The sequence below is a fragment of the Bacillus rossius genome, chromosome 1, assembly GCF_032445375.1.
Source record: "Bacillus rossius redtenbacheri isolate Brsri chromosome 1, Brsri_v3, whole genome shotgun sequence".
Taxonomy (NCBI): Eukaryota; Metazoa; Arthropoda; class Insecta; order Phasmatodea; family Bacillidae; genus Bacillus; species Bacillus rossius.
The window spans coordinates 140,723,375-140,750,091 of record NC_086330.1 but is presented as its reverse complement, the minus strand read 5'-3'; the positions used below and the strand labels follow the sequence as shown (position 1 = coordinate 140,750,091).

At 38.8% G+C, this 26,717-nt stretch overlaps 1 protein-coding gene across 2 annotated transcripts in view; it reads right to left on the bottom strand.

The window, feature by feature from the left end:
- LOC134546223 (laminin subunit gamma-1) overlaps positions 1-26,717 on the bottom strand; it is a 617,689-nt gene that overhangs the window by 69,006 nt on the left and 521,966 nt on the right. For both annotated transcript variants that reach the window (XM_063388849.1, XM_063388850.1), the window contains 5 exons: positions 18,276-18,461; positions 16,960-17,185; positions 13,667-13,926; positions 8,529-8,698; positions 3,418-3,550 (listed from right to left, as the gene is read on the bottom strand). In XM_063388849.1, coding sequence (XP_063244919.1) covers positions 3,418-3,550; positions 8,529-8,698; positions 13,667-13,926; positions 16,960-17,185; positions 18,276-18,461 — 975 coding nt within the window. The remainder of the gene's footprint in view (positions 1-3,417; positions 3,551-8,528; positions 8,699-13,666; positions 13,927-16,959; positions 17,186-18,275; positions 18,462-26,717) is intronic.

Below are 26,717 nucleotides of genomic sequence, written 5' to 3'. Positions count from 1 at the left end.
CTTGACCACGTGAATTTCAGTATGGCCACGAGGGTGGTTCAATCATCACCTAAACCAATTTGTGCCAAGTATGAGTAAGAGAGAGAAATGTAGAAGTGTACGTGAAGAAATATATGTTATGGAATTCCATGATAACACACACACACACACAAACACACAAAACACATGCATGCACACGCACACGTGCACAGACACACACACAATATATACACACATACAGATTGCTTCAAAAAATGTACACAAACTTTGAAGTGTCCTAGAAATCCGGATTTCCGTTCTACAAGGTTAAATTTCTTGAAAGGAAAGCTTATTCCAATTTTAAAAATAAATGTACTTTATGATGAAAATGCGACAAATGTTCCAAATGGTAGCCTTCAGCATCAAGAAATTTCTGAGTACTAGTCAACATCTGATTCCGTACATCGTACCAAAGCATGCAATGAGATTTCTGTGCACACAGCTTAAATGTCATTCCAAAGTGTGTCTAGGTTACGTGGTTTACATTTGTACACCTCATCCTTTACTGTGTCCCATAAGAAGAAATTGAGTGGCATAAGGTCTGGAGAGCATGCAGGAATCTCAATTGGCCCCCTGCGTCCTATCCACTGGTTTGGCAAATTTATATCCATATATGCTGGTACATCCCTCAGATAGTGTGGCGAGGTTTTATCTTGTTGGAAATAAACCTGGTCATTACCGTATAATGCACGAATGGCAGGGAATAAATCAGCAATCATTGTTAGGAATGTTTCTCCAGTTACATTACCTTCAGAGCAGAAAGGCCCATGAGTCCCCTTGCAGACACACCACGACACACATTTGCATCAGACAAATTCACAGCCTATTGAACTGTAATGTGAGGTTCAAAATTCATGGAACAGTGTGTGATGTGCATAAAGATCAAGTGGGGTGACCTCGTACAGCTTCAAGTGATGAATCCTAAACTGTGGTCTTGGAACAGTTTCAGCGTTCACCTCAAAAATCTTCAAGTCAAGGGGCACGCAAGAGTAATGTTAAGGGCTAGTAGTGCGCAATGCATTCTGAAGAAAGGCAAATTTCATGTGTACATGCCAACAGCTAAGTGACGACAATCCAGATCGAAGGTTAGAATTTTGTAAATGGGTTCAGGTGATGGTAGGACGTAAACTAGGATTTATGGGTAGCATAATTTGGCCAGATGATGCCTAATTCAAAATAAATGGAATTGACAATAGGCACATTTGTGTGTACTGGGCTGAAGATAATCCTCACATTACAGTTAAAAAGGCTGTAAATTTGCCTGGTGTAAATGTGTGTTGTGGTAGGTCTGTAAGGGGACTCATTGGGTCTTTCCGCTCTGAAGGTAATATAACTGGAGAAAAGTACCTAACAATGATTGCTGATTCATTCCCTGCCATTCGTGCATTATATGGTAATGATAAGTTTCATTTCCAACAAGATAACACCTGGCCACACTATCTGAGCAGTGGCGGATACAGAAAAATCTCAAGGGAGGGGGGGGGGGGCGCAGGTCTACCTCTTCCACACACTTCCTTGTTACGTCACCTTGGTTGCTTGGATGCAGCCAGAGATCTTTTTCCAAGCTCTATCCGTTTCATTTACGTCTCGCCCGAATATTAAAGGTAAGTGTATGAATGTGTATTGTATAACATTGGCGGGCGGGTGCGCCCCCTCCCCTTGCCAAGAACCATGCTTGGTTTTGGGCTGCCCTGGTCAAGGGGGGGGGGGGGCGCGCGCCCCCTGCGCCCCCCCTATGAATCCGCCACTGTATCTGAGGGATGTACCAGCATATCTGGATATAAATTTGCCAGGCCAGTGGAAAGGACGCAGGGGGCCAATTGATTTTCCTGCATGCTCTCCAGACCTTACGCCACTCGATTTCTTCTTATGAGACACAGTAAAGGATGAGGTGTACAAATGTAAACCACGTAACTTAGACACACTTTGGAATGACATTTAAGCGGTGTGCACAGAAATCTCCGGTGTTGAGATGTGAATATCGGTCGAGATTAATGGGCGCCACCGCGTGAGTGGGCACGTGGACCCGGCTGGAAAACTCTTAACTCAGGGCGTTACGTGGCCCGTGTGCGGCAAGATATTAGCCCTCCTGACTTTTTACGTATCACCTGTCCCTAACTAGGCCCGCTCTCAGCGTCGGGCACGCTCCTAATTATCGCAGTGGGCTCTTAGGGCGTCCCACACGCCGCTGACCAGGTTAAGGACCCACGTGGCCCCCCGAACACAAAACACGTAACTCAGTTAACTGGTTTTTATTTTACTCACGGTACACGTCCTTACACGATCCTCCGTTGACACAGCTTTAAACGCCCGAGGCACGAATTAGATTAGGTGAGGAGGCGAACCACACACGTGGTCGCCTCAAGGTACAGACACATCAGCCCTCGGCCGGCGGGAGAGAAAGACTGGGATGAGCTCATGGCTTGCGGGTGGCAACATGGCGCCCTTCGCGCCGAACACAATTACCGTTACAACTTTGCTGTAGTGTGCCCCGGGTTACTATTAGAAAATACATAAATCCTTTTACAATAATTATTAAATTACTGCCATGTCCAGACCATCTGTAATAATTACTTACAAGCATAAAACAGGGTTCAAATGAGTTGCATGCTAGTTCCTCCGTCGCCGGCTAGGGAGCGTCCTGGTTCGTGCTTGGACTTATTAAATAACAAAAGATCATGAAGTTATTAATTAAAAGACACTCACATGCATAGCCATCGTTACACTGTTTTGGGGTGGAAAGAAAAAGGGTTACAATATTAATTAATATATATTAGGGGTGCGGCGCACTGCATCTAAGCGCCCTCTTGCCAGGCTAGCAACACACGCACACACGAGCGGGAGGTTTGAACTGAGACGGTGGTTGGGCGGTGACATATCGGGCTCAAAGGGGCCGCAGGCCCGGACGACGTCAGTATACTTCGGTACAATGTACGGAATCAGTAGTGACTCGTACTCAGAAATATATTGAAGCTGAAGGCCACCATTTTGAACATTCATCACATTTTCATCAGAATGTACATTTATTTTTTAAATTGAACTAATTTTTCCATTTCCGGAATTTTAACCTTGTAGAACAGAAAATAGGATTTCTGTGACACTTCAAATTATGTATACATTTTTTTTAAGAATCCTGTATATTCAAAATCTTCATACAGCTTACCTAAAATGGAAACCAACCAAAGCAAAAAATTGTTTTAGTGTGCTATAGGATTTAAATTTTATAATTCAGAGCAGATATTCTATTTTACTGAACAGTAGGAAAGGGTAATGGGAGAGAAGCTGGTTAGAAATGAACAAACTACACTATGAAAATTCTTCAATAAGTAGTACCTATAGTAAATATTGTCCAGAAAGAACGTTAAGTAGACAGCAACACATTTAAAAGTTCGAACTCACCTTGAGGAGTGTATGTGGCACGTATCTTGATGGCAGTTAGATTTGACAGCACACTGATGAAATCTCGCGAGGAGAGACGTGGTTGCCAGCCGTAATCTGGATGTTCATGGAGCCGGAAACTGTACTCCTGGGTCTGCAACACACAAGAAATTATCGTTAAGTATCTGCATACCTACATTCAGTGTTCATGGCAAAGTTATGAAGCTGTTGAAACGTTGTTGGCAATAACAGAATGCCAGGGCCTTCGAGAGAAACCAAGAGCCCGGAGCAAATAATTTTGTCTCATTGTTATTTAATTTAAAACTTTTTAATCCAAATGATCAAAACAATATCTAAAGACTGTAAACGATACAGTGGTCATAATTCTTAATGTAATCAGTGCGTATCACATTACTGGTGAGGTTGAGGCTTCCTATGAATTCTATTAACAAAAACCTTGCCACTCCGCCTCGACAGTGCTGCACAATGCAAATAAATGTAGGTCAAGTAAAATAATTTAACTCACTAGGTACACAATTTTCAAAAATTTCAAAACTGAAATGAGCTAAGTTTTGTCATGCCTGTTTCATCATTACAAGAAGTAATGCATGCTGCTAAGCTCAAAAATACTTGTTTTTTTAAAAAAAAATTAAAAATACTAGTGTTTGATTAGGTAATGAAAGTGGTTTTTCAAAGATATTCCAAGCAATAAGCTGGAAATAAATAACCCTTTCTATGTTCTGTTGCAATAAATGCTCTGTTGCAATAAATGCTCTTTTGCAATTAAAATGTATCCTTAAAAACCTATGGGCACATGCTAGCTTTCATCAGTCACCACATACCTAATAAAGAAATGCATTTTGCTCATCTATCAAAAAGGTATAAATTAACTTATTCAAACAATGTTTGGCTGACCTTGTAATCCTTAAATAAGTACCACTGAAAGAGTCTTAGGGTGGAATTTATGTTCATCATATAAACATTTCTTGAAACACGCGTTGCTTCTAATTGTAATTAAGTAATTTTTTCAATTCACAGTCATTGCAACAAGTATTACTTATGGGCCAACCCTGAGGTAATGATTCAAGTCCGGGCCGGTGCAAGGTAAATTGGCGCCCTAGGCAAAAAACCTTAATTTTTTTGGGGGTTTCGGGCCGGGGGGGGGGGGCACCCCCCCCCCCGGCCCGAAACCCCCCAAAAAATTTTAATTGCTTCAAAATACATCACGCAAGCCTAATATTTTGTCAACAATCAAATGTAAGCAGGCTTGCGGTTTTTTTTTTTTTTACTTTTTTACTTATTGCAAATCATAAACAGGTCACCGTGGACTTTAAATATTTACTTATATCAATATAAACATTCCAAACTTACAAAAATCCATTTTCATCTAGTTTCAATAATCGTTAAACATATTATATCAGCTGTTATGTGTCGTGCTGCGCCGCCACCAGCTACTTGGCGCCCTAGGCGGTTGCCTAGTTCGCCTATATGGACGCGCCGACCCTGATTCAAGTAGTACTTATTTCTTAAATAGTTCTTATTATGAATTCATAGTCACAAAAAAAGTACCTAATGCTTGTTTACCAAGAATTCAGTCACAAAATAGATGTTACTTACCGTACTTTCCAGAATTCACAGTTAATAAAGCAAAGATTATTCATCAAGTATGTAGTTGACTTAAACATTAATCTCCTTTACAGTTGCGATGATGCTATTTGGACAGAAATGGGCGATTGCATGAAAATGTAGCCAAAAATTACAAAGATGCCATATTGTGTTTAGCTCTTTAAGTGACTGTTACCCTTTTTAATCTTTACAAAAAAATTTTTTGGTAAAAAAAATGGTTAAAAAAAGTATTTTTCAAGAAAGTATTTTACAATGATTTCTACATAATGGAGAAAATAAATCTTATTATTTAAAAATGTGAATAACTAACCAACAAACGTAAAATCAGGAAATACATTTTTATTGTGGGATTTTATTAAGCCATTTTGAAACACAAAACAACTAAACTAGGTATCTATACTATTATTATAAAGCTGAAGAGTTTGTTTGTTTGTTTGTGTTTGAACGTGCTAATCTCAGGAACCAATGGTCCGATTTGAAAAATTCTTTCAGTGTTGGATAGTACATTTATCGAGGAAGGCAATAGGCTATATTATATTATCAATAACATTAGGGATCCTTACTAAAAGTCCAATTTAGAATCAAATGCGTTGGAGGGGGCTAGATACAACATGCAGTACACGTACGAAGTGTGTGTTGACAATGCCGCAGGTGCTAGAAGTTTATTTCCTATTGCCTATTAACATTGTTGCCACGCACTAGATGCCTTATCATTCTTAATTTTCCCATACAAGTAAAAAACACCCGTGTGATATTAACAACAAAGAAATCAGTACACTCATAAGAGTTCAATTAGTATTTAAATACTTTTTATCACTTTAAATTGCAAACCTAAACTATTGTTTTTTTCCCTCTCTCTGTGTTTAATTTGTTTTTTTATTGCCCTTTTTTTCAAGTATATATATTTTACAGACTTGAAACTTCACAGTAATATTCCTTATGTTATGCAGGATGACATTTTCCGAAAATTAGATCCCATGGGTGGTTAAAACCTGGCAACAGTGGGTACTTTGTCTGCATGAGAACAGGATTTTGCATTGTTCATGCCTTCTGCATCTCCATGGCAACGGGCATCGCGCGGCAGTGACGTATCCACAAGGAGGGGCATGTATAATGAGCGGCGCAAGAGTGATCTGCCTGTAGACTGCCGTAGCGAAGTACGGGTACATCAGTTGTACGTTGCGTGCACGAGTCGGGAAACCATCGGTGCTATTCATTTTCTCTCCGGTACATTATACAGCATTGTAATAAATTTTCACTGAATTATTTTTTATTTACCATTACTGTAAATGGGAGATGTGGCTTAATTTTTTTCCATTAGTATAGCCGTGCAAAGCCGGGTAGGGCAGCTAGTATAAAATATTAAGAACAAACTATCAATACTTTAAAAAGTTTGTTTTTAACAAATATGGAATTTATAAATATATAGTATGCTTGCATAACCCAAACAATTTTTTATGTTTTTTAAGAAGTGCAAACACACTTCACTCAATAAATGACCAATAGAATTTACTTGTCTCAGGTTATCTTTAAACTGATTTAAAAATTGTACTGCTATATTCATTTAATTTAAACATCACTACCAATTACATTTTAATTGATTATTAATTTTTTTATTATAGTTAAAACATACATTTAAAAATCATTAATATTATTGGCATTTTAAATAAAATTTAACATAACAAAATGACATAAAAATACTGACAAAGGCTTGAACCTACATCTCATGAGAATTCTTGCTTCATCAGTCAGATAAGCTACTTACCAACTGTGCTACTGTACATATTGTACCCATAGAGTTAAATTTTATTAATGAACAAGTTGTGTATTATAGCCAATATTTTTTTTCTCTTAACACATGTTATTTTATTACAGTATAGGTACATGCTATAGAGAATGTGCAATAAGTTTACACTGGTTTAAAACCTCATGAGTTTATTACAGAGGCCCTTAAACACAAAGGGTTCGCATCTGCACACAATCATGGCCATATACCTTGTTCCACAAAGAGAGAAGCAGCACAGAAAAAGTTCCATGTGAAGTAGTAACTGACGAACCCGTGAGGTTAAAGAAGGTGCTGAGAAATTCACAGAAAATAATATAACAATCAAATAAGCTAGAAATACTGTTCTGTATGCTGCAGCACTAACAATTGCATTCAGTACAGCTAGGTACTTATGTCGTTACTTTATCAAGTAAAAAATGAGAGGTAAAAGTAGAGCTTCTTCGACCATTACTTTATCAAAAAGTACTTTTTCTAACATTATGAGGCTAATATGATAAGAACTACTTAATGAAGTAATGTTTGTTTGCCAAATAAGACAAGATTATGAATTCCACCCTTAAAATTTGCCACTTTTCCTCAAATATTAAGATACATCTTGCAGTACATCTCTAAATCAACTTTTTATGGTGTAACAGGGCTTAAGACCCAGCTTTGGACACTTGTCAACATTTATCAACATCAACAGATGGGCTTACATGTTGAAAATTATACCTAGTTTCCCACATGAAGCTATCACATATTTCCTACTGGAATTCATGGAATTGAGCATGTTAATAAATATCAACCAGTGAAATATAAGGAGATACATTTTGGACCTGTTGGATCTGTGGTTAGAGATACGGCTGGAAAGACAAAGTAGGTACTAGAGTTGGATTCCCGGCTAGGTCAAGGAAATTTACCACCCAAATCCAAGAATGGGTGTTGTGTTGTCCCTTCACCAGCATCTGCAGGAGAGAATTATCAACTGCCACAAAATAATCCTGCCTAGTCTGCCATATCCAAGCCATGACCATCATCTTGCAGCAACAGCTGGAGAACCAAAACCCAGCCTTTGGGCATCATCATAGCATCATCATATCAGCAGCATAATCATATCATCATCATCATCATCATCATCATAATCATCATCATCATCATCATCAACACCATCACCACCACCACCACCATTATAAGACATAAATACTTGTGAAGATAACATGTATGGTCCGTTGAGCTAAAAAAAAAGAAAAATAACTCAAATCAAAAATTATATAAAAATATTGAAATACTCATAAGATCCCGGCAACTAACTCACATACCAGCCGCATACTTACCACTGTGAATGGCAGGAGGGACAGTAACTGTCATGACTAATCTGCGTACTCAGCATTGGGATTAATGAGTGTCATAGCCATTCCACACACTCGTAACAACAGACAGCAAAGAGACAGAAACAGTCGTTGCAGAAATACAAACTCATAATGGTGAACGGCAGAGTAATTGTCGCAGCTAGGACACACTCTCGCCATGGTTTACGGCAAGGAGGCAGTAACTGTCATGGCTGGGTCACACAACTCACTTACCACAGGGCACACAGAAAGTCAGTTACCGTCATGACTGGGAAGCATACTCGCCACGGTGGACGGCAATGTGGCAGAAGTGTCGTAGCTGGGCGAGACCGCTCACTTAACACAGGGAATGCAGAGGGGCAGTCACTGTCACGGCTGGGATGCACACTCACCACAGTGGACGGCAGGGGGTTGGCCTGGCCGAAGATGGCCTGTGTGATGGACTGCTTGGCACCTTCCAGCACCACGTCCTCAACGGTAGGCGCAGGACCACTCTCGCCAATCCTCAGCTTGAACTGGAGCTGCTGGTTGTAGCTGCTCCGCTGGTCCCCGAGGAACCTGTCTGCAAAGAGAAGCCCAAATCTCTATGAAGCATGGATTTTGGTATAGCAAATGTTATTGTTGATTACATCTAATTTAACAATGGTCCAATTGGTTTTATAAACTTTGTATAGGTCAGTTGACAGGTGTCCCTGTGCAGCATAAACACCAGAAAGGTGTCCATACCATCTGTCCTCTTAAATTTTTATATTTATTAAACACTGCTCCATTTAATGTGTGTGTAGGTGTGTGTGTGTGTGTGTACACACACACACACACATATATATATATATATACACACACACTAGATAATGCCCGGCATGCGTTGCAATGCCTCAATCAATTTTTTTTGTCATTTTTTAAACGTATACTAAGCATCTCTCTTTATCTCACTAATTCTCTATCTCTCTATGTATATCTCTATAACTCTCTCTATCTTTCTATTTATATCTCTATCTCTCTATATATCTTTCTACATATATATCTCTATGTATCTTTCTAGCGGACCCGACAGACATTGTCCTGCCCAAATGTACTTTTTGTGAGATATGGATATGGCGGTAAGTATTTCTACGCTGGACATTTTGTATCTTCTCATTATACATACCCCTCCTCTTGGGCACACCACTGCCGTTACCAAAAACCTTTCCCATGGTTACGCAGAAGGCAACAACAATGCAAAAGCCCGTTGCCATGGAGGCCAATTATCAACAATGCTTAGTTTTTTTGCTTTTAAAGCATGTTTTTTTAGTTTTTTCTTAACACTGAATCGAGATAAAATATCCAATTGTGAATCTAAACTATCCTTGAATCCCCGTGAACTCACACAAAAAATTTCATCAAAATCGGTCCAGCCGTCTAGGAGGAGTTCAGTGACATACACACGCACACAAGAAATATATATATAAAGATATATATGTATAAATATGTATATATATGTATATATATGTATATATATGTATATATATGTATATATACATATATGTATATATATATATAAGAGAAATGTGAGTTTTATACAGACATCCATATTTACAATTTATTGATTCACCAAACAAAATTACCATATCCTGAAATTTGCTATTTTTGGTAGGGTTACTAATTGCATTACCAATTTTAGTATTTTTTTAATTCAACCATTTATCCTTTCTAGGTATTTCTCATTACAAATGTACCTACTGATTTGGCAAATATTAATTACTATGTCCAACATTTTCTATTAATACGTTTAGCTTACAGGATCTCAACAATGATTTTTACTGATTAATCGACTTTATGAAACAAAAATCTATGATAATCCTGAACATACTGTAATTAAAATTCACGTTTGAGCTAAATAAACTGGAAAATTTTCAACTAGAACACTGAAACGAAAACCCATATTCCTGCTACTTTGTTACAGTGCTAGTAATAATAAGTGTACTTTTTAAATGATACCTTTCAATCTACTAAAATCTGTACAAACTGTAAATTATTTTTAATCAAACCAAATAACTGCAAAGTACAGTTTGACCAAAGAATAAAACAACAAAATTATGAAAACATAATTACTGAAGGAAAAAATATACGAAAATGTAGGAACTGACAAAATTTTTGTACAAACCCTAATGCTGAATGGGAATGTGTTAAAAGCAAATTAGCTTAAATAAAATGATTGATGATATCAATGTTTTGATTCCTCTGATGTTTTCGTGGGTGTTATGAGTTACGGTACCCAACATGTGTTAGGAGTTAACCACAAACCAAAGCCAAATGACAAGGGGACTTAATGTTATCCTTTGTCATGTAATTTCTAGAGATAATGAATTATCACTTTGGCACATCAATTTGACTGTTTAATACATCCATTTAATATATCAACACATATCAATACACTTTGTCCACATATGCAAAATTTCCTTTCATTTCTTATTGGCAAAAGAAGTTTGTTCCGCATTTATCTCAACCAATGAGGAAACACATACTGCAATTCAGAATGTCAATTGATGTAGACCGGGGCTTCACCCTACATGAGCCTGGTAAGACTCCGCTCCCTTCCCGACCTTTGCAACTCCTTTCCAACATTTTTACCACCATAGCAGGTGAGCGCCTTTAGAGTGAGTGTTTAAATAGTGTGCCACAACTCCGGAGAATGTGTAGCCATTCATTACAATGCTACCCCTCATGAATAAATATTTGTAATGCTTTTCTTTCTTAATTCCAAGGGTATTTATGTATCAGCAGACTTGCTCAAAGCACCCTTACAACATGATAAATAATTATAAACATTTAATAGAAACGGAGCCGAATAATCCAGAGCAGGCCCGAAGATGGCCGAAGCGGGAAATGATTTGAATCTCATATATTAAATACCTGTATATTAATTAACAGCAAAGGTGCGGGAGGATGTGCCTCAAATATGTGTTTTGTGTATTTACTTTAAAGTAAAAACAGTGCAACAGATGTTTTCTTGGCGTGGGCATAATATTCCAGTTCAGCCACAAGTGTGGCACATACAAACCCATAACCGATTCTTGCCATAGGGCTTTTTAACAGTTTAACCTAGACAAATAATAGGGAGAACTGTATTCGCGTACGTGAATAAATACGTGTTATGGGATCCCGTGTTACTCTCTGGCCATGTGCCAACACCCTGAGAGGAGTCTCCACCAGGTCTGTGTGCCTTCATCATATGGTGGCGCCCATTTTATCATATTTCCGTAACTTTCCGAAACGTAACCCTCTGGTAAAAAACACACTGATAATCATAAGTTTAAGAAGAATAACCAAAGATTGCCAACTAGTTTAGCACAATTAATGCCCATAATGAATCTTCATCTTTAGTAAGTAATATGGTATGAATATAAAATGAAAATTGGACACCAGCATCTCATCTAAATGTTTGTTAAGTTTCCACTTGATGTTGTTTGCCAACTCTATGGTGTAGGGATATCTATGAAATTACTAGAATTTTTTTTTTTTCTGTGGTGTGTAAGTTGTGGTATTGGAAGTTCTTTATGATTTAGTATGTGAATATTTCATGAATTTTTACAAGTAGAAGATACTTACATATATTTGTTTGACTTACCATATTACTGTAAAGTCCTAACTGGTTTCTCATTTTTATTTTGGTCTGAGTTTTGACAAGCACATACATGATATACATTATGTCCGTTTTTAATAATTAGGACTTTTACGGGAGTATGAACTTTGCTGTTTATATTGTTACTAGGTGATGTCCAAAGGTGATGTCCGGCCAACCGAACTGGCAGAACCGTTCCTCCTATCCTACAACGTATCTAATCAGCGGCCTCCCCTGCTAGTGCCCCTCTGTCTCGCCTGGAGGGTTCTACGGGTCACGAGAGCACCCACGTGTAAAGTGACATAACTAGGACGCCACTGTTCTCGCAGCTATGACTGTTAAGTTGGGGGACTCTGAGGACGCAACAGGGGGGCCATGGGTAACTCCAGCAGGTATATAAGGCGACGCTGACGTGGCAGCGGGGGTTAGAGAGGCTGATGGCGACACCGGTGAACCATCAGAGTGACATGGGAGGAAAGTGAATAGGGTGAGTGACCTTGCTGAGCATGTGCGAAGATCGACACACCGGAGACGATGTCGCTGCACGGTGGTCGAGCGAGCGGTGCGAAGCAGGGTGTTGGGACCCTTGTGAGTGGTAAGAGACGAACAATAGAGAGAGCCACTGTCGAGCCAAGCTCTAGTAGAGAGAGTAAAGAGCGACCTTATGAAAGTGTAATTAATATTTGGAGAGTCATTTAGATTGATATAATTTAGGAAAAAGTGTACATGGGAGTAAATAAATAAAACTTTTGTTAATTAACTAGGCTATCATTTTCGGACCTGTTTTCCCCACTTGTAACCTTATTGTATAATCATATAACACCAGGCAACAAGGCAATAAAAAAAATCTACCTAATTTCCAACACAGGCTGATAAAAACATCTTTGTTTGGTACACCTACTTACTATGATCACTTCTTCATGGCTTACCTACTGCTTGAAAATGTGTGTGAATATTTGGCAATACCGGATTTTTAAAGGGTTTATTATTAATTTCCAGTTAGTTGTAGTTTTAGTTACCTGTAAATTAACTTTTTTTGGTTGAATTTTGTAATGGTTACTTCCAGGGGTGCAAATCTGTAGGTTTCTCATGTGTGGGGGGGGGGGGGGGGGGGGTGTTAGTCCGCACTGCCCGAGTGTTTTGCACGTGGATTTTGAACAACACGAATCATCTCTGGATGGGGTGCTTGTACGTTGTGTAATGTACATATTCTGACCTATATGCATGCAATATGTAGAAAAAAATTTTAAAACATAAAGAAATAAATTTTCAATAAAACACAATTTTGATGCTTATATGTTTATCAAAACCTGTTTCACAGTCACGATTTTGCAAGTGTAGGCGTGCTTCCTCAGTGAGAGGCTTCTTAGTTCCAGTAACTCCCCAGGATCAACGCCCATGGTTATCTTCGGAACTTTAGTTAAAGCTTGACTCTGCTTTCTATCTTACTGTATTATATAAACGCAGGGCCGCAACTAGAGTCTCTGGCACCCGGGGCATGAATGGTTTCATGCGGCCCCCCCCCCCCCTCTCTTTTTTTGCACATACCACACCAATAAAGTGTGGGGTCCGGGGTACCTACTGCCACGGAAAAATGGTGCTATTTAAGCATTTTACATACCTACATGTAACAGTTTCTGTGCTACTGTACCTTCCATGCATGAACCCACTATGTCCATAAAGTAGTCCGTATAATCACTAGACTTGTTCATTAAATATGCTGAGACGTTATATTGTAAATCAGATTATATATTCCTGGCATGCAAGTCAAAAACGTTTTACCAGTTACCAGTTGTAGTAGGAATTACAATGCAAGCGATTTCGGCGCCCCCACAGCTTTGCGCCCGGAGCGTATGCCCCGCTTGCCCCCCTATAGTTGCGGCCCTGCTGTAAACGTAATGCTAGATTGAAAGTGCGCGCAAGCCCCACCCGGCGCCACGAAGTAGAGGATCTCGTCGCCGAGCGAGCGCGCGCCCAGGGTCTGCGTGATGGCGTTGTACTGCACGGGCAGCGGGTTGCCGCGGTAGTCCACGGCCTTCCAGCGCTCGCCGCTGCGCGCGAACATGCTCTCGACGGCGACCCGCGAGTAGTCGCGCGCCGGCTGGCACACGGACGAGTGCCCGAAGCAGAAGCACGGCGTGCAGCCGAACACGTTCTCCTCGTCCAGGTTGAAGAACCCGGGCTTGCACCTGCGCACCCAACACATTCACTGCAGACTGTACTTTCACACATGGCTGTGGTTATTTCTGTGTTTATAAAATACGTTTTTTCTAGATAACACTGAGTATTCCTTACGGAAAGTGAACCATAATTTTATATTTTAATTTTTGTTTCATTCAAAAGTAATTTTTTTTTCAAACCATGGAAAATATATTTAAATATCCAACAATTGGGCAATTTATTTTGTTTCATTATGCTTATTAAAGTACACAGTTAATACTCGGAAACTATCCAGGGAAATAGTTTTCAAATAACTTTAAGTATTGGAGGTACTGGGGCAACACAAAGCATAAATGCCCGGGTAAGAATCCGAACCCAGTATTTCTGCGAACACTTTTTTTGTAGCGATACAGTTGTTTTCATGTAAACGTACAAATGTACAAATATCTTTAATTTTACATGTTTATTCCTGCTCCATTTACAAAAAAAAATTACAATGTGCGACACGTTCACGTGCGCATTTACGTTAGCGCCCCGGGCGGCTCCAAGAAGACTTATCTTGTCGCGCAAAGAAAGAATTCAGTTGCAAAACATGACATTAAATAAGTCAACTGGCCTTCGAATATTTACACATTCATGGTCTCAAATACTGAACCTTAATAGTTCAATACATGTTTTAACGAAATAAAAGTTTAACACAACATAAATATACCTTCAACTATTCCCTCACCCCCCCCCCCCCCCCCCCCAATTCCCTCCCTTCCTCAACGCTGGAGTGGCTATAGAACAACAACTCCCCAAGTATACGTGCCCTCACAGGTTCAGGTACCCGGAAGAAGAACCTGGGTGTAAAAGGTATCATACCACATAGTCGAGAGACCTAATAATTCTAAGATCGCATGTGTAGGGTCTGCTTGCACAATTCCGAATAAAATTAAATGAACATGAATGGGCCAAGCTGGCCGCCTGGTCGGGAGCACGAGCTCTGGCGGGGGCGCTAAGGGCGACACTACCTCGCGCATCGCACGCCTCACAGCCTCTACGCGCCAGGCACAGAACTGGTGTGCAGTCTTATAGACGGCAACGCGCCTCTATGATACTTGTAGCGGTGACCCTAACATTTTATGAAGGAATGTTAAAGATAAAGGCTCCCTGCGCGTCCCTATATCACTTACAATACTGTGTGTTGAATTTTTCATACATAAAAATGTACGTGAAAACACCAGAAAGTTTTTTGCAATGTCCAAAAATTACACATTATGGTCGAAACGATGGAACGAAATTTGTATAGAAACATGCAATGGCTCTTAAATGCTATTCGTAATCTGACACTTTTTGTAAATCTCGAGCGGTTTGTAAATGGCGTGTTAAAACCTGGAGGTAACACCTGGAGACCTAGCCCGGCTGTCACCTTAACGTATTGTCGAAATGAGAAAGATACAAACGGGAAATGGGAGTACTCCAAGAAAACTCACTGGCAGGAATCATTCCTTTTCTCGCTTGTGAAAATTCCAGGCCCGACCGACCCCTCCGGGAACTGATCACAGATCACATTGCTGGGAGGCCTTGGCCTCTAACACAACAGTTTCAGACACTTTTCTGTAAGTTACGTACATTTTTTCAATGTTTCAATAAGCTAATGTAACTTTATGAAATGTAGGTGTCTGTAACATTGTGTGTTTCTGTATGGGATTTTCATTAACCTATTCAATTCTTTTTCAATGTACATTAATTTACTTTTCTTTTGCACAATGGCGTAGTGCAAAAAAAAAACACGACTCGAAGGGACTGAAGTAGGAACCATGCCTGGATTTATTTCAGGAAACCATTTCAAATATAAATAAATATAATACCGGATTTGAACCCACTTTCGAATGAAAGCCCCTACTTAGTACCATTGAAGGATCCAGAGGTTCGCCTCGGTAAAGGGGGGGGGGGGGGGGGGGGCACTCATCAGCTGTGCAACTGGGGGTTATCCACACTTAACCTGCTTCTATCATACTACTGCAATTGCTGTACTTCAGCGTTGAACTGGAACTGGGTTTTAACTGTATGAACTAACGTAAGCCACTTTGTAAAATAAACTGTTTTCAAAGCTGCAACGAAACTATTTCAAACTACCTTGTACCTGAAAAGCCTGTGTTGTGTATCTATGTATCGTTTGACTTCCAGTTGCGTTTTCTGTACAGTGGCACTTACTACCCTGGTGCTCCACGCTGGGTCCGCTACTGGTCGTGACTCTGTACCAACTCAGGAAAATAAAATTCCCAAAGGTGAAAAAAAAAAAACAGCCCCTCCGGTCAGGAATCAAAACCTGGACACCGACTCCAACCACTGCGCGCAGCAGCTCGTGATGGAGCGAGGTGGTGCGTGGCAGTTGGACTAGCACTCCCCAAGCACCGGGTTAAATCCTGACCTCGGTTCTCCGAGCTCACCCTTGAAATCACCCCCCTCCCCCAAAGGAAAAATCTGGGATGTTTCCTTATTCAGTTTCCTTTAACTGTGCTTATTCGTAAATTATTGACAGTAGCAAGAGCCTATCCGAGGGAAAAATGGGCAAAGGGTAGAAGCAAAACAAAAAATAATAATAATAATAATAATTACGACTGAGCGAGTCTTTCAGTACTCGCCAGTATGTGTAACATCTAACCTCGGCGAGGAGCAAATTCAAGTGTTCTCATGTTACAAATACACTTATAATACGAAACTCAGACACGAAAATCAAAGTAGAATTCTTTAAAATAGTGCCGAGAGTGATAAATATATAATAGGTATAAACTAAACTTAAGGACGCAAAAGAAACGTAGTTCCCGCTGCATGAGCAGCTACGTCGACTAGTGTATAATTCGATTAGTAGACATAAATCTTAAACTATATAATGAAACGACTCCTATAAAAGGGAAAAGACTTGAAAAATACTAAAAATAAATAAAAAATAAAAAACCAACGCTTCCCTTCGACTTTGTGAACTCTGGCAGCCACGAGTGGCAGCACCATGGTTGCACATGCGACTTGAAGTGCCGTGTGCCGTGTGCCGAGAGCATGGCACGGCTCGCCCTCACCTGCCGCACTGCTTGCCCTCCACGTTCTCCTTGCACTGGCAGGCGCCCGAGTAGGGGTCGCAGTTGGGCACGTTGCCCAGACTGCCCGCCGTCACGCAACCGCAGGGGCGGCAGCCCTGCGCGCCGAAGTCGTAGTGGTTGAGCTCGCAGCGGTCGCACTTGTCGCCCGTCACCCCGGGCTTGCACTGGCAGCGGCCCTCCGAGTTGCACTGCAGGTTCCGCGAGCCTGCACACAGCATTACACATGTCGCGACGGACGCCACGGAAATCAAATAGTGTATTAATGATAATAAAATAGTCCGTGCGTTTTTGACGCTTTGTTTACGAAAATCAAATGAAAATTTTATTATGTGCACATACTATGACTTTCCGGAATAAATATTAAATCTGAATCCAACATATATTTTTTTTTCCAAACAGGTCAGTTTAAACAAACCTGGAAAATATTTATGGCTGTTCGTATGTGAGTTGCGTTATTTTAAATGCAAGAAACATTTTACAACTAGTCGTTTGTTTCTGAAGATTTTTCCGGCTTTAATTTTTTTAGATTTGTGTTTCTCAGTAATGAAATTAACTACAACCTCTCCGCCCCAAATTAAATCCTGAGCACGACTTTGATGATGGGGCGAGTTGCGGAAAGGAGCACGCTTGCTGCCAATCGAAATGTTTACGAGTGAAGCCGGAACATCAATAGTTCGTCACCTCCTTCCGCCGTCATCCGCCCATCAATAACGTGACCTGCGGCCAATAAGATGGCTCGAATTTTTTTTTTTATCTGTATAATCGTTAAAAGCTTGTTAACATCTTACTTTTATCAGGCGGACAGTTGAAAAAATAAAATCAAAATTTCTGCAAATTTGCGTGTTAAATATTACTATTTTTGAAGTTTTTGAAGTTATTTTAATTGTTAGCTTCTCCAGCGATTATATTTTAACTCATGTTTAAACACATTTTAAAGTTTTTTTTTCTAAACAAAATTCGTTCTAATTTTACAAGACCAATTTTCTACCAAACTTAAGTTTCCTCCAGATCCGTCTCACACTGACAAAATTGTTCTGTACTTTTACAAGAAACAGTTTGTAATACTAAAAATTTGCACAACACACAGCTTTGGTTTGAAATACGTTTTTCCATATAATACTGAGTATCTCTAACAAAATTTGGTGCATAATTTAATATTTCAATCCATGTTTCATGCAAGCATATATATTTTTTTTTCTCCAAACCACGGAAAAGATGATCGAATAATGATCGTTGTTTGATCACGCTCGCTGACGTGCGCAGCTACAAGCTACGACACTGCAGTGTGCACGCACCTGTCTCGTCGCAGCCGCAGGCGATGCAGTAGCTGTCCTCGCGCTCGTAGTAGTTCTCGCGGCAGCGCTCGCAGCTGGGCCCGTCCCTGTTGCCCGTGCAGTCGAGGCAGTGGCCGCCGTGGCCCGAGCGCGCGTGCAGATCCTTGTCGAAGAAGCAGCGGTTCGAGAAGCCGTTGCAGTTGCAGGCTGCGGAATCACACGCGCTGCTACAAAACTACACTCACTTCCAACCAAGAGTCCAACCTCAAATAAATGAACAGTTCTTCGTAATTTCAAACAACTGAATCTTCGTACAAACTAGCAGAGCCGGTGCAAGGTAAATTGGCGCCCTAGGCGAAAAACCTTAATGCAACTCCCCCCCCCCCCCTCCCCGCCGGAAAACCCCCCAAAAATTTTTCCTTGCCTCAAAATACATCACGTAAGCCTAAGATTTTGTCAACAATCAAATGTAAGCAGGCTTGTGTGTTTTTTTTTTTTTTTTTTTACTTTTTTACTTATTTCAAATCATAAACAGGTCACCGTGGACTTTAAATAATTACTTATATCAATATAAACATTCCAAACTGTTACAAAAATCCATTTTCATCTAGTTTCAATAATCGTTATGTGTCGTGCTGCGCCGCCCCAGCTACTTGGCGCCCTACGCGGTTGCCTAGTTCGCCTATATGGACGCGCCGGCCCTGCAAACTAGGCTGTGTTTCGACCTTCCAAGTTGTGTGTTTCGTGCTAAACAGAGGTTGACAAACACACACGTAGAAAATACATGTGTACAGTTTTTGAATGTTATGTTAATACATCAAGAATATTCGTTTGGATTCATGTTCAGGGTAAGTGAACTCAGTGTCCGTAAATTTACGAAGATACCTGGACAATTCGTAACCAGCGTTCTTCGTAAAATTAAGGTGAAAATGTTTGACAGTGCAGAGTGAGTCTGAATTCGACCCGACATACTTGGGCGGCAGGTTCGTTACTACAAAATAAGTTAAAAGCATATATGTGTATATATATATACGACTTATTAACTAAAGTGCTGCCCATGGCTAATATACGCCTTTGATGTTGGAGCTGAACAACACTTTTGTTGTAAATAATAAAGTATATAGGATAGAACACTAAGAGTCAGGATTATGTTTAATTGAATGAAGTTTTTCAACTACCATGTTAATTCGTTGAAATAATTAGGAGCATGACACATACATATTTGGAATTTAATTCAATGAAATAACTTTGCTACAGCGACATAGTTCGCGGTAGTTGTAGATCTTAGTTCTATTAAACATAATCCAGACGCTCAGTGTTCTGTCGTAAATACCTTCTCTATTATCTACACTGACACTGACAGACAGACAAACACAGCTTAAACCGGTGGGTCGAAAAGCACGAAATTTCGCAAGGAGTTCCTTACTCAACGTAGATGAGCACTAAAGAAGTGTACGCATTGCCTATAAAGTTTTATATTGTTAATTTATCTGTCAATCCAGTTAGGTATCATTTTATTTTATCAGTAATTACAGTTAGTTTCTCTTTGAACTGATCTAAAAAGTTATGTTTGTAGTTGGTAATATGTTGAATTTAAAATGTTCTCCTTGGCAAATTTATTGGTTACATTCAGTAATATCGTATTTTCAGGTATTGTTTCGGATATTAAGTCTTTTGTATTAAATATTATTTAATTTTCTGTGTATTTATATGTTACTGCATAGTATTTATACAGAGTCAGAACTTTAATTTTATAATTATAATAGTATCAAACTTCCATGCCGTATACAGATTGATATTAACTATGAGTATTGTTTTAATGTTTGGATTGTAGATTTGAAATTTTGAGATATGGGAGAATTCTCTTCAGTAAAAAACATATAAAGTTTTGTAAGCCATGATGGAAGACCTTAGTTTTCATATCTTTCAGTTTTTGAAGGAATTATTTGGGTTTTAGGACAATTCCTGATCTGATTAGCACACTAACATAGAATATTGAAGTGCATCAAGCTATAGTAATATTGGTGTAGAAATTCTGCAAATACATCAAGATTTATTTTGCATACATACATATGTGGCTATGTTAATGGTTCTATATGTTATAACCATTACTAGAAGAGTTCGGTGAGCCTTTTTATTATATTTATTAACAATTTTGGGACTGAATTAAACAGGCATTTTAGAATTGCTGAAGTATTGCAAATCAACTATTAAAATATTTTAAGGAGCTTCATATTATGTTCCAATATTATTCACAATACTCGCACCACAGACATTATTTTGGTATTGAACTATAATAGTTTGCAGATTTGTGAGTTCAGATCTAGAGGTCCTAGGGATTAGTTTTTCATGCAAACCTCTAGCTAGTCGTGGACAAAAATAATTTATTTTTGAAATATACCCTGGGTAATATAATACAGAATTATTTTTGAAAGATAGCAAACACAGACTGTTCAATTAGACAGTTAAAATAATATTTTTTTTCTATTCAAGCAGACTTGTAGAAGGTCCCGATGATACTTTTATATGTAGTATAAATAAAACAATTGTGAAGGTAAAATCTTAATATTGACACCATCCTGTTTTTGCACGTACTATTGTTCTGTGATTTTTTTTTGTTTTGTTTGTACCTGGCCTATTCTAAAAGTGACAATGTGTTAGTGATATAAATAAATTAAGTTATATCATAAGCTGACACTACATGAGTTACAATTTACTAAATGTAAGTTACATAGATTCACAAATAGTAGCAGCTACTATTCGTTATTTTATTATTTTCTATAATGGAATAATCTTGTTTTACAACATGCATAACACTATTTTACTATTTATTTGTGTATGCTTACAAGTAACACAGTAATAGTATTAAGTGGTGTCTTTGCAGTCTTACATAGTACACACACATCACAGCTGATATATAAATACATATATTGTTTACTTCATCTCTATCATACTATCTATTTACACATATATACACAAAATACACTATACTACTATTTATCCCTCTACAGAAGGATTTTACAAAGTTCATCCCCTAATGGCGTTAAATAGGGATGAAAGTTTGGAAAATCAAACATATCCGTACTTTACCGAAGTTACCGAAGTAAACGGTTAGATTGTGTTAGGTTTGGTCAGTGTAATAAATAATAGTCGCGTATTTTTTTCCTGGAGGTTATGTTAGGTTATCGTAACTAAAATGAAAAGTTGGTTATGTTAAATAGGCGTTAGTTAAAATACTGTTATCACCGTAAAATATATAAATACTTGCAATTTATTATTATTTTTTGACGTGACGTCGAATAAATCGATGAACGCCGGCTGCACGCACGAAAAAGGTGTCCCGTCACGCACATTGTCCCGTTACGCACGTTGTCCCGTTACGCTGTGTCCCGTTACGCTCATTGTAGGCTTGTGCCGCATCTATCTCTCTTCCACTCGATTGGAAAAACCATCGATTTGACTTTTTCGAGGCACATTAAACTTGAAACACTCCCATTCGTTTCCTACTTTTCCTATCACCGTCCTATCATTAACAGAATAACACAGATTGGAAGAAGTTAAATAGCGAACATGTATAAACGTTTTAGTTAAAATAATCTCTTCGTTAAAGTAATAAACATATTTGAATTAATGAGTGCAAATAAAAGTAAATTTATCAATTAAATTGTAGATTTCATTTCACTCCTTCTTTGTATCCATACAAAATAGTGATAATTCAATAAAAATGATTCAATTTTATTAATAAAAGTATGCAATCATTTCATCAATGTTTTGTTATGACGTTGTCACGTTAAACTATCGTCCGTAAACTGACTTTACAGACAACAAATTTTTTTTATTTTTTCTAACCTAACTAAAACTAAATGTATTTGGGAGGGTACGGGTTAGGGAAGACTAAGTGCGTCTCAGGCCGAAGCCTATACGCCTAGTCATGCTGGGATTAGCCATGCAGGGAAGGGTCGCATGCATCGTGTGCTAGGAGCGGATTGGCCAGCCATGGCAGCGATTGAAGCCGTAACTAACTCCCCTCATTCTTAATTCTAGACCTTAACTAGAGGTAGGTTGGGCCCAGCTCAACTCTGCGTACACACACTGGTCTCTGTCATGCGGAGGGCAGTTTGCATGCATTAAGTGTGGGACAGAGGGTGGTCTGGATGAAGAGTTGGTCAGAGTAGAAAAGAGTCTACCATGCGGGGGTTGGGGCACTTTGACTCGTGCTATATATATATATATATATATATATATATATATATATATATATATATATATATATACATTCCACGAGCGATCGGCAAACTTCGGAGAACTTCGGAACTGTTCGGGTGTGGCTCTCATCCCTGTAAACTGTAAGCTTCCCATCCAGAGACCCTTCGTAAATTTGCATACGTTTTCGTAAATAGTCAGGTCTCACTTTAGACACGAATCAACAATAATAATATTGGTATATAAAAAACCTTAAAACACTTGTCAAGTCTACAGCAAAAACACACTTCTTTCATACAAGCGAGTGTTTATTTTGTCCAGTTTATTTTGCATCCAGTTATCTGAAATTACTAAGAGCTCTTAGTGTATTTAGTTTACTTGACGTAAATTCTTCGTTGAAAAGATCGTAAATTTACTGTAATTTCTAACAGCTTGCTTCTGATTAGCATTTGTGTTTATTTATCGTCCTATTGGTGCGGCAATCAAAGAAATATGCCTTTTCTTACACTTAAATGATTAAAGTATTCCCTATAGTAACATTAAATAATAACAACTTTACAATAAATAATAACTGAACAGGATTTCATGATACAAGAAGCTAAAATTATAATTAAAATCTTTAAATCTAACTAAATCTTTAAGATAAGGTTTTAACAAAATACTAATTCAAATGTAACTAAAAAATAATCAGAATAATACATCTGCTGTAATGTAATATGTTTGAAAAGTCATTCTTTGCTAATATAAGATGGTAGGCCTGCGACATTAATACCAATCTCTCACGCATTCGCGCACAGATAGGTGTGCTCCAAAGACACAAAGACTGCAATTAGTGAGAAACTAAGACGAGAAAGGTTGTCCGAATTATCTCCAGGCTAAAAAAAAAAAAAAATTAAAAAAACCCTGATGTATAAAAATACATTTTTGACGATATTTTATTACTTAGTGTTTACAGATTCTTTACTGTCTATTTCAAAACAATATTTAATTATTTCTAAATCAACTCATAATAAATATACAGACAAAAATGAGATCTGCAGTTGGTCTGTTCAACTACGGACTATCGACTCAATTTTACTAAACGGAAGGTCACAAATCCCTCAAAGTCCATAAGTACACAAGCAACTCGTCCTTTCCGAAAGGTGCGTCGTTGATTATGTAAGGATAGGTACTTACAACTCGTCCTTTCCGAAAGGATGCGTCGTTGATTATGTAAGGATAGGTACTTACAACTATTCGGAAGGTTAGCAAAATTTATTTCGGAAACAACCGAGTATATCCCACGGGTGAGGTTTCTCACAGGTAACTCTATCGACGTTTAAAGTTTGACGGCTCAGTATGCTTCCATTATTTCTGAGAAAGATAATGGTAACTAGTTGGCTAGCTAACTCTTCCAAAAACAAAATACTTAAATTCATTAATTTTTTTATAACAGATTACCTCTCAAGATAATCTGTCACATAAAAATCGTTCATTGTTAATTAAAGGTAGCGTTGAATATGAAAATTATATGAATCGATTCTTGAAGGTAAAATCGATTCACATGTCTCTCCACTTCATAACTGTTTCACAACCCGTCATAAAAATCATGAAACTCTGCCAAAACTACGAGGTGTGTGCAAAAAATACAGTGAATAATTTTATTACGAATTACATCAAAATTCTAACTAATATCCTTAAAAATACTCTCATTGGCTAGCGATACGCTTTCATCCCGATGTTTATTCCATGATTGGAATCAATTCTGGAAGGTTTTTCGAAAGGTCCTTCAGCTGCTCCATCGTGGCCCTCTCAGTGTCGAGAATGGTTTCAAAACGTTTTCCTTTCAGCACGGCCCATTTTTTTAGTCTCCATTTCGCGAAAAAAAATTTAATGTTAACACGTTGTTTGAAATCAATGATTAGAGATACGATACGGAAATTTTTCGCATTCATTAAGTTACAAGCTAAAATGTAAACCTTCACACTCTCGCTCTGTGTTTATGATTGGACCGCAGTTATTTGGACACGCCCCTCTTCGACTGTGAGCCAACGATTCCCAGCTAGGAGAGAAATAGGCGGATCAGGTAGCCCCAGTTAACAAGGATAAAAATGTTCTCGCTAAGATTTCAACCAATGGGAAATCAAACATGGGTTGAGCTGACCCATGAATGAATTCTACCCTGAGACCAGAAGAATCCGAGATATTTCCAGGTCTCTACCCATGATGCGCGACAGACACGGTAAACACGACCTCAATCTGCCGGCTCTGGAAGCCGACTGACAAGTCACAGCTTGTTCAAACGTGACACTGACTATCTCAACGGATCAGGCTAAATGCCGTATGACTTAAAACAGATGTAGCGTCAGCAGTTGCTGTTATGAAAATTAATTCACCGTATTTTTTTTTATCAAACCTTGCATAATCTCAAACATCATGAGAATTTAACTAATATATTTGGGTTCAGCGTTTCGCCATCAGGTATGGACGAGGGGTGAAACAGCAGGACGTAGCAGCGAGGAAACGCTTTGCTGGGGAAACCGGGAGCAACCTGAGAAAACCCACTGGCAATGTCCGCCATGTCTCCCCCACTTGCGGGCGGGGGGGGGGGGGGGGGGATGTGGGTCTGGCCCCTCTTCAAATCGAATCCAGGTCGTTTTGGTTAGAGACGTGCGATATGACCACTCCGCCGTAGTGACCACTGAATTTTTTTGAAGGGGGGAAAAAACGAGCGAAAGCGCTGTTAATGACCCATGGGTTTAATCGAAGTGTTCCCATTCACTCCGTCACTGTATTCCAGCGTATCCAACCAACCCAGTGAAGTACTGGGGGGGGGGGGGGGGAAGGCACAAAGTCAATGGAGTGGGTGAGATAAAGGAACATACGTAATTATAATATTCAATTTAAGCAGGGGCGGATCCAAGAGGTGGAGAAGGAGAAATACCCCCTACCCATACAAATGTAAGATTTGTTTTAACTCAAAACAACATAGCATCAATTATTACGTAAACACGCTTTGCACCACATTATTTTAAGTGAGTGAAAATAAGTGACAGTCTACAACGTTCCGTATATGTATGAAAGAATAGGTTCACATTGTACAATAACAGTTTTCTCAACTACCCATCCCCCCCCCCCCCTCAAGCTACTGTCTGGATCCGCCTTAGACTGCAAGGAGTTTCAACGAGTCTTCTTGTGAGAAGTACATGAAGAAAGGTTTCTTTTATCGAAAAAGTCATTAGACTAACGAAACGATAAATTAATATTCATATATAAAAGTCAATTGTGTGTTCGTAAGCACTCACTTTTCTCCACAACTATCCACGCCCCCCACTCGCGGTTATGGTGGTAGATATCCCTCGGTCTCCCATTGACAATAAAAGATTTGGGAATGGGCGGTGAAAATTTCTTTTTAACAAAATTTGATTTCTCATGAGAAGCCCGGAAATGTTTTAGGATGTTTTAGAATAGACTCACTGAGTAGCGACGTGTATCAGTGGGTGGTAAAGATGTACGAACATGACATAATGTTTTATAAAGTTTTGAAACTTTCGAGAAACTTCTCGTATTTTCCAGAATTTCGTAGAATTTTCTAAAAAATTTTAGAGTTGTTCCTAAATTTTGTCGAAAATTCTGGAATATTTCAGAGTGTTCTCGAATGTTCCACTGCTTTCAATAACTTTTCGCAACTTTCGCGAAATTCAGAATGTTGTAGAATGTTATGAAACCGAAAATTTTAGATGATACATTCCATAAATATCGATCCTAGAAGGTATATAAGGCGAAGTTGGGCGCGCATTTATCAGTGTTGTTTTCTTTAGCAACAAACTAGAGCGGATCAAAAAGAACAATACAGCATACAAGCAAATGTAACGAAAAATGTAAAACTGTAATAAAAAATAAAACATAATGAAAATTGATTTTTTTTACTTAATAGTAACCAACCAGAACACTACTAATTTTCAGCCTCAAAAATTAAGTAAATTTTGATTCTGACCTGTGTTTTATTTAAATATTTTATTGTATCGTTAATTAATTTTGTATACAAAATTCGTTTAGTAGAAAATATACCTAACTGTGTACGCATAAGATAGGGTGATGGGTCTTTGTTTCATTAAGCTTGCGATATATTGTTAACCGGGCAACGCCGGGTATTACAATTAGTTTAAAGTAAGACAATATCCAGCTTCAGATCGGAAGGGTAGAGTAACGCCACTATCACCAGCCCCCCCCCCCCCCCAAAAAAAAAAAATAGTCCCCCCAACCCCGGGAGCATTGAAA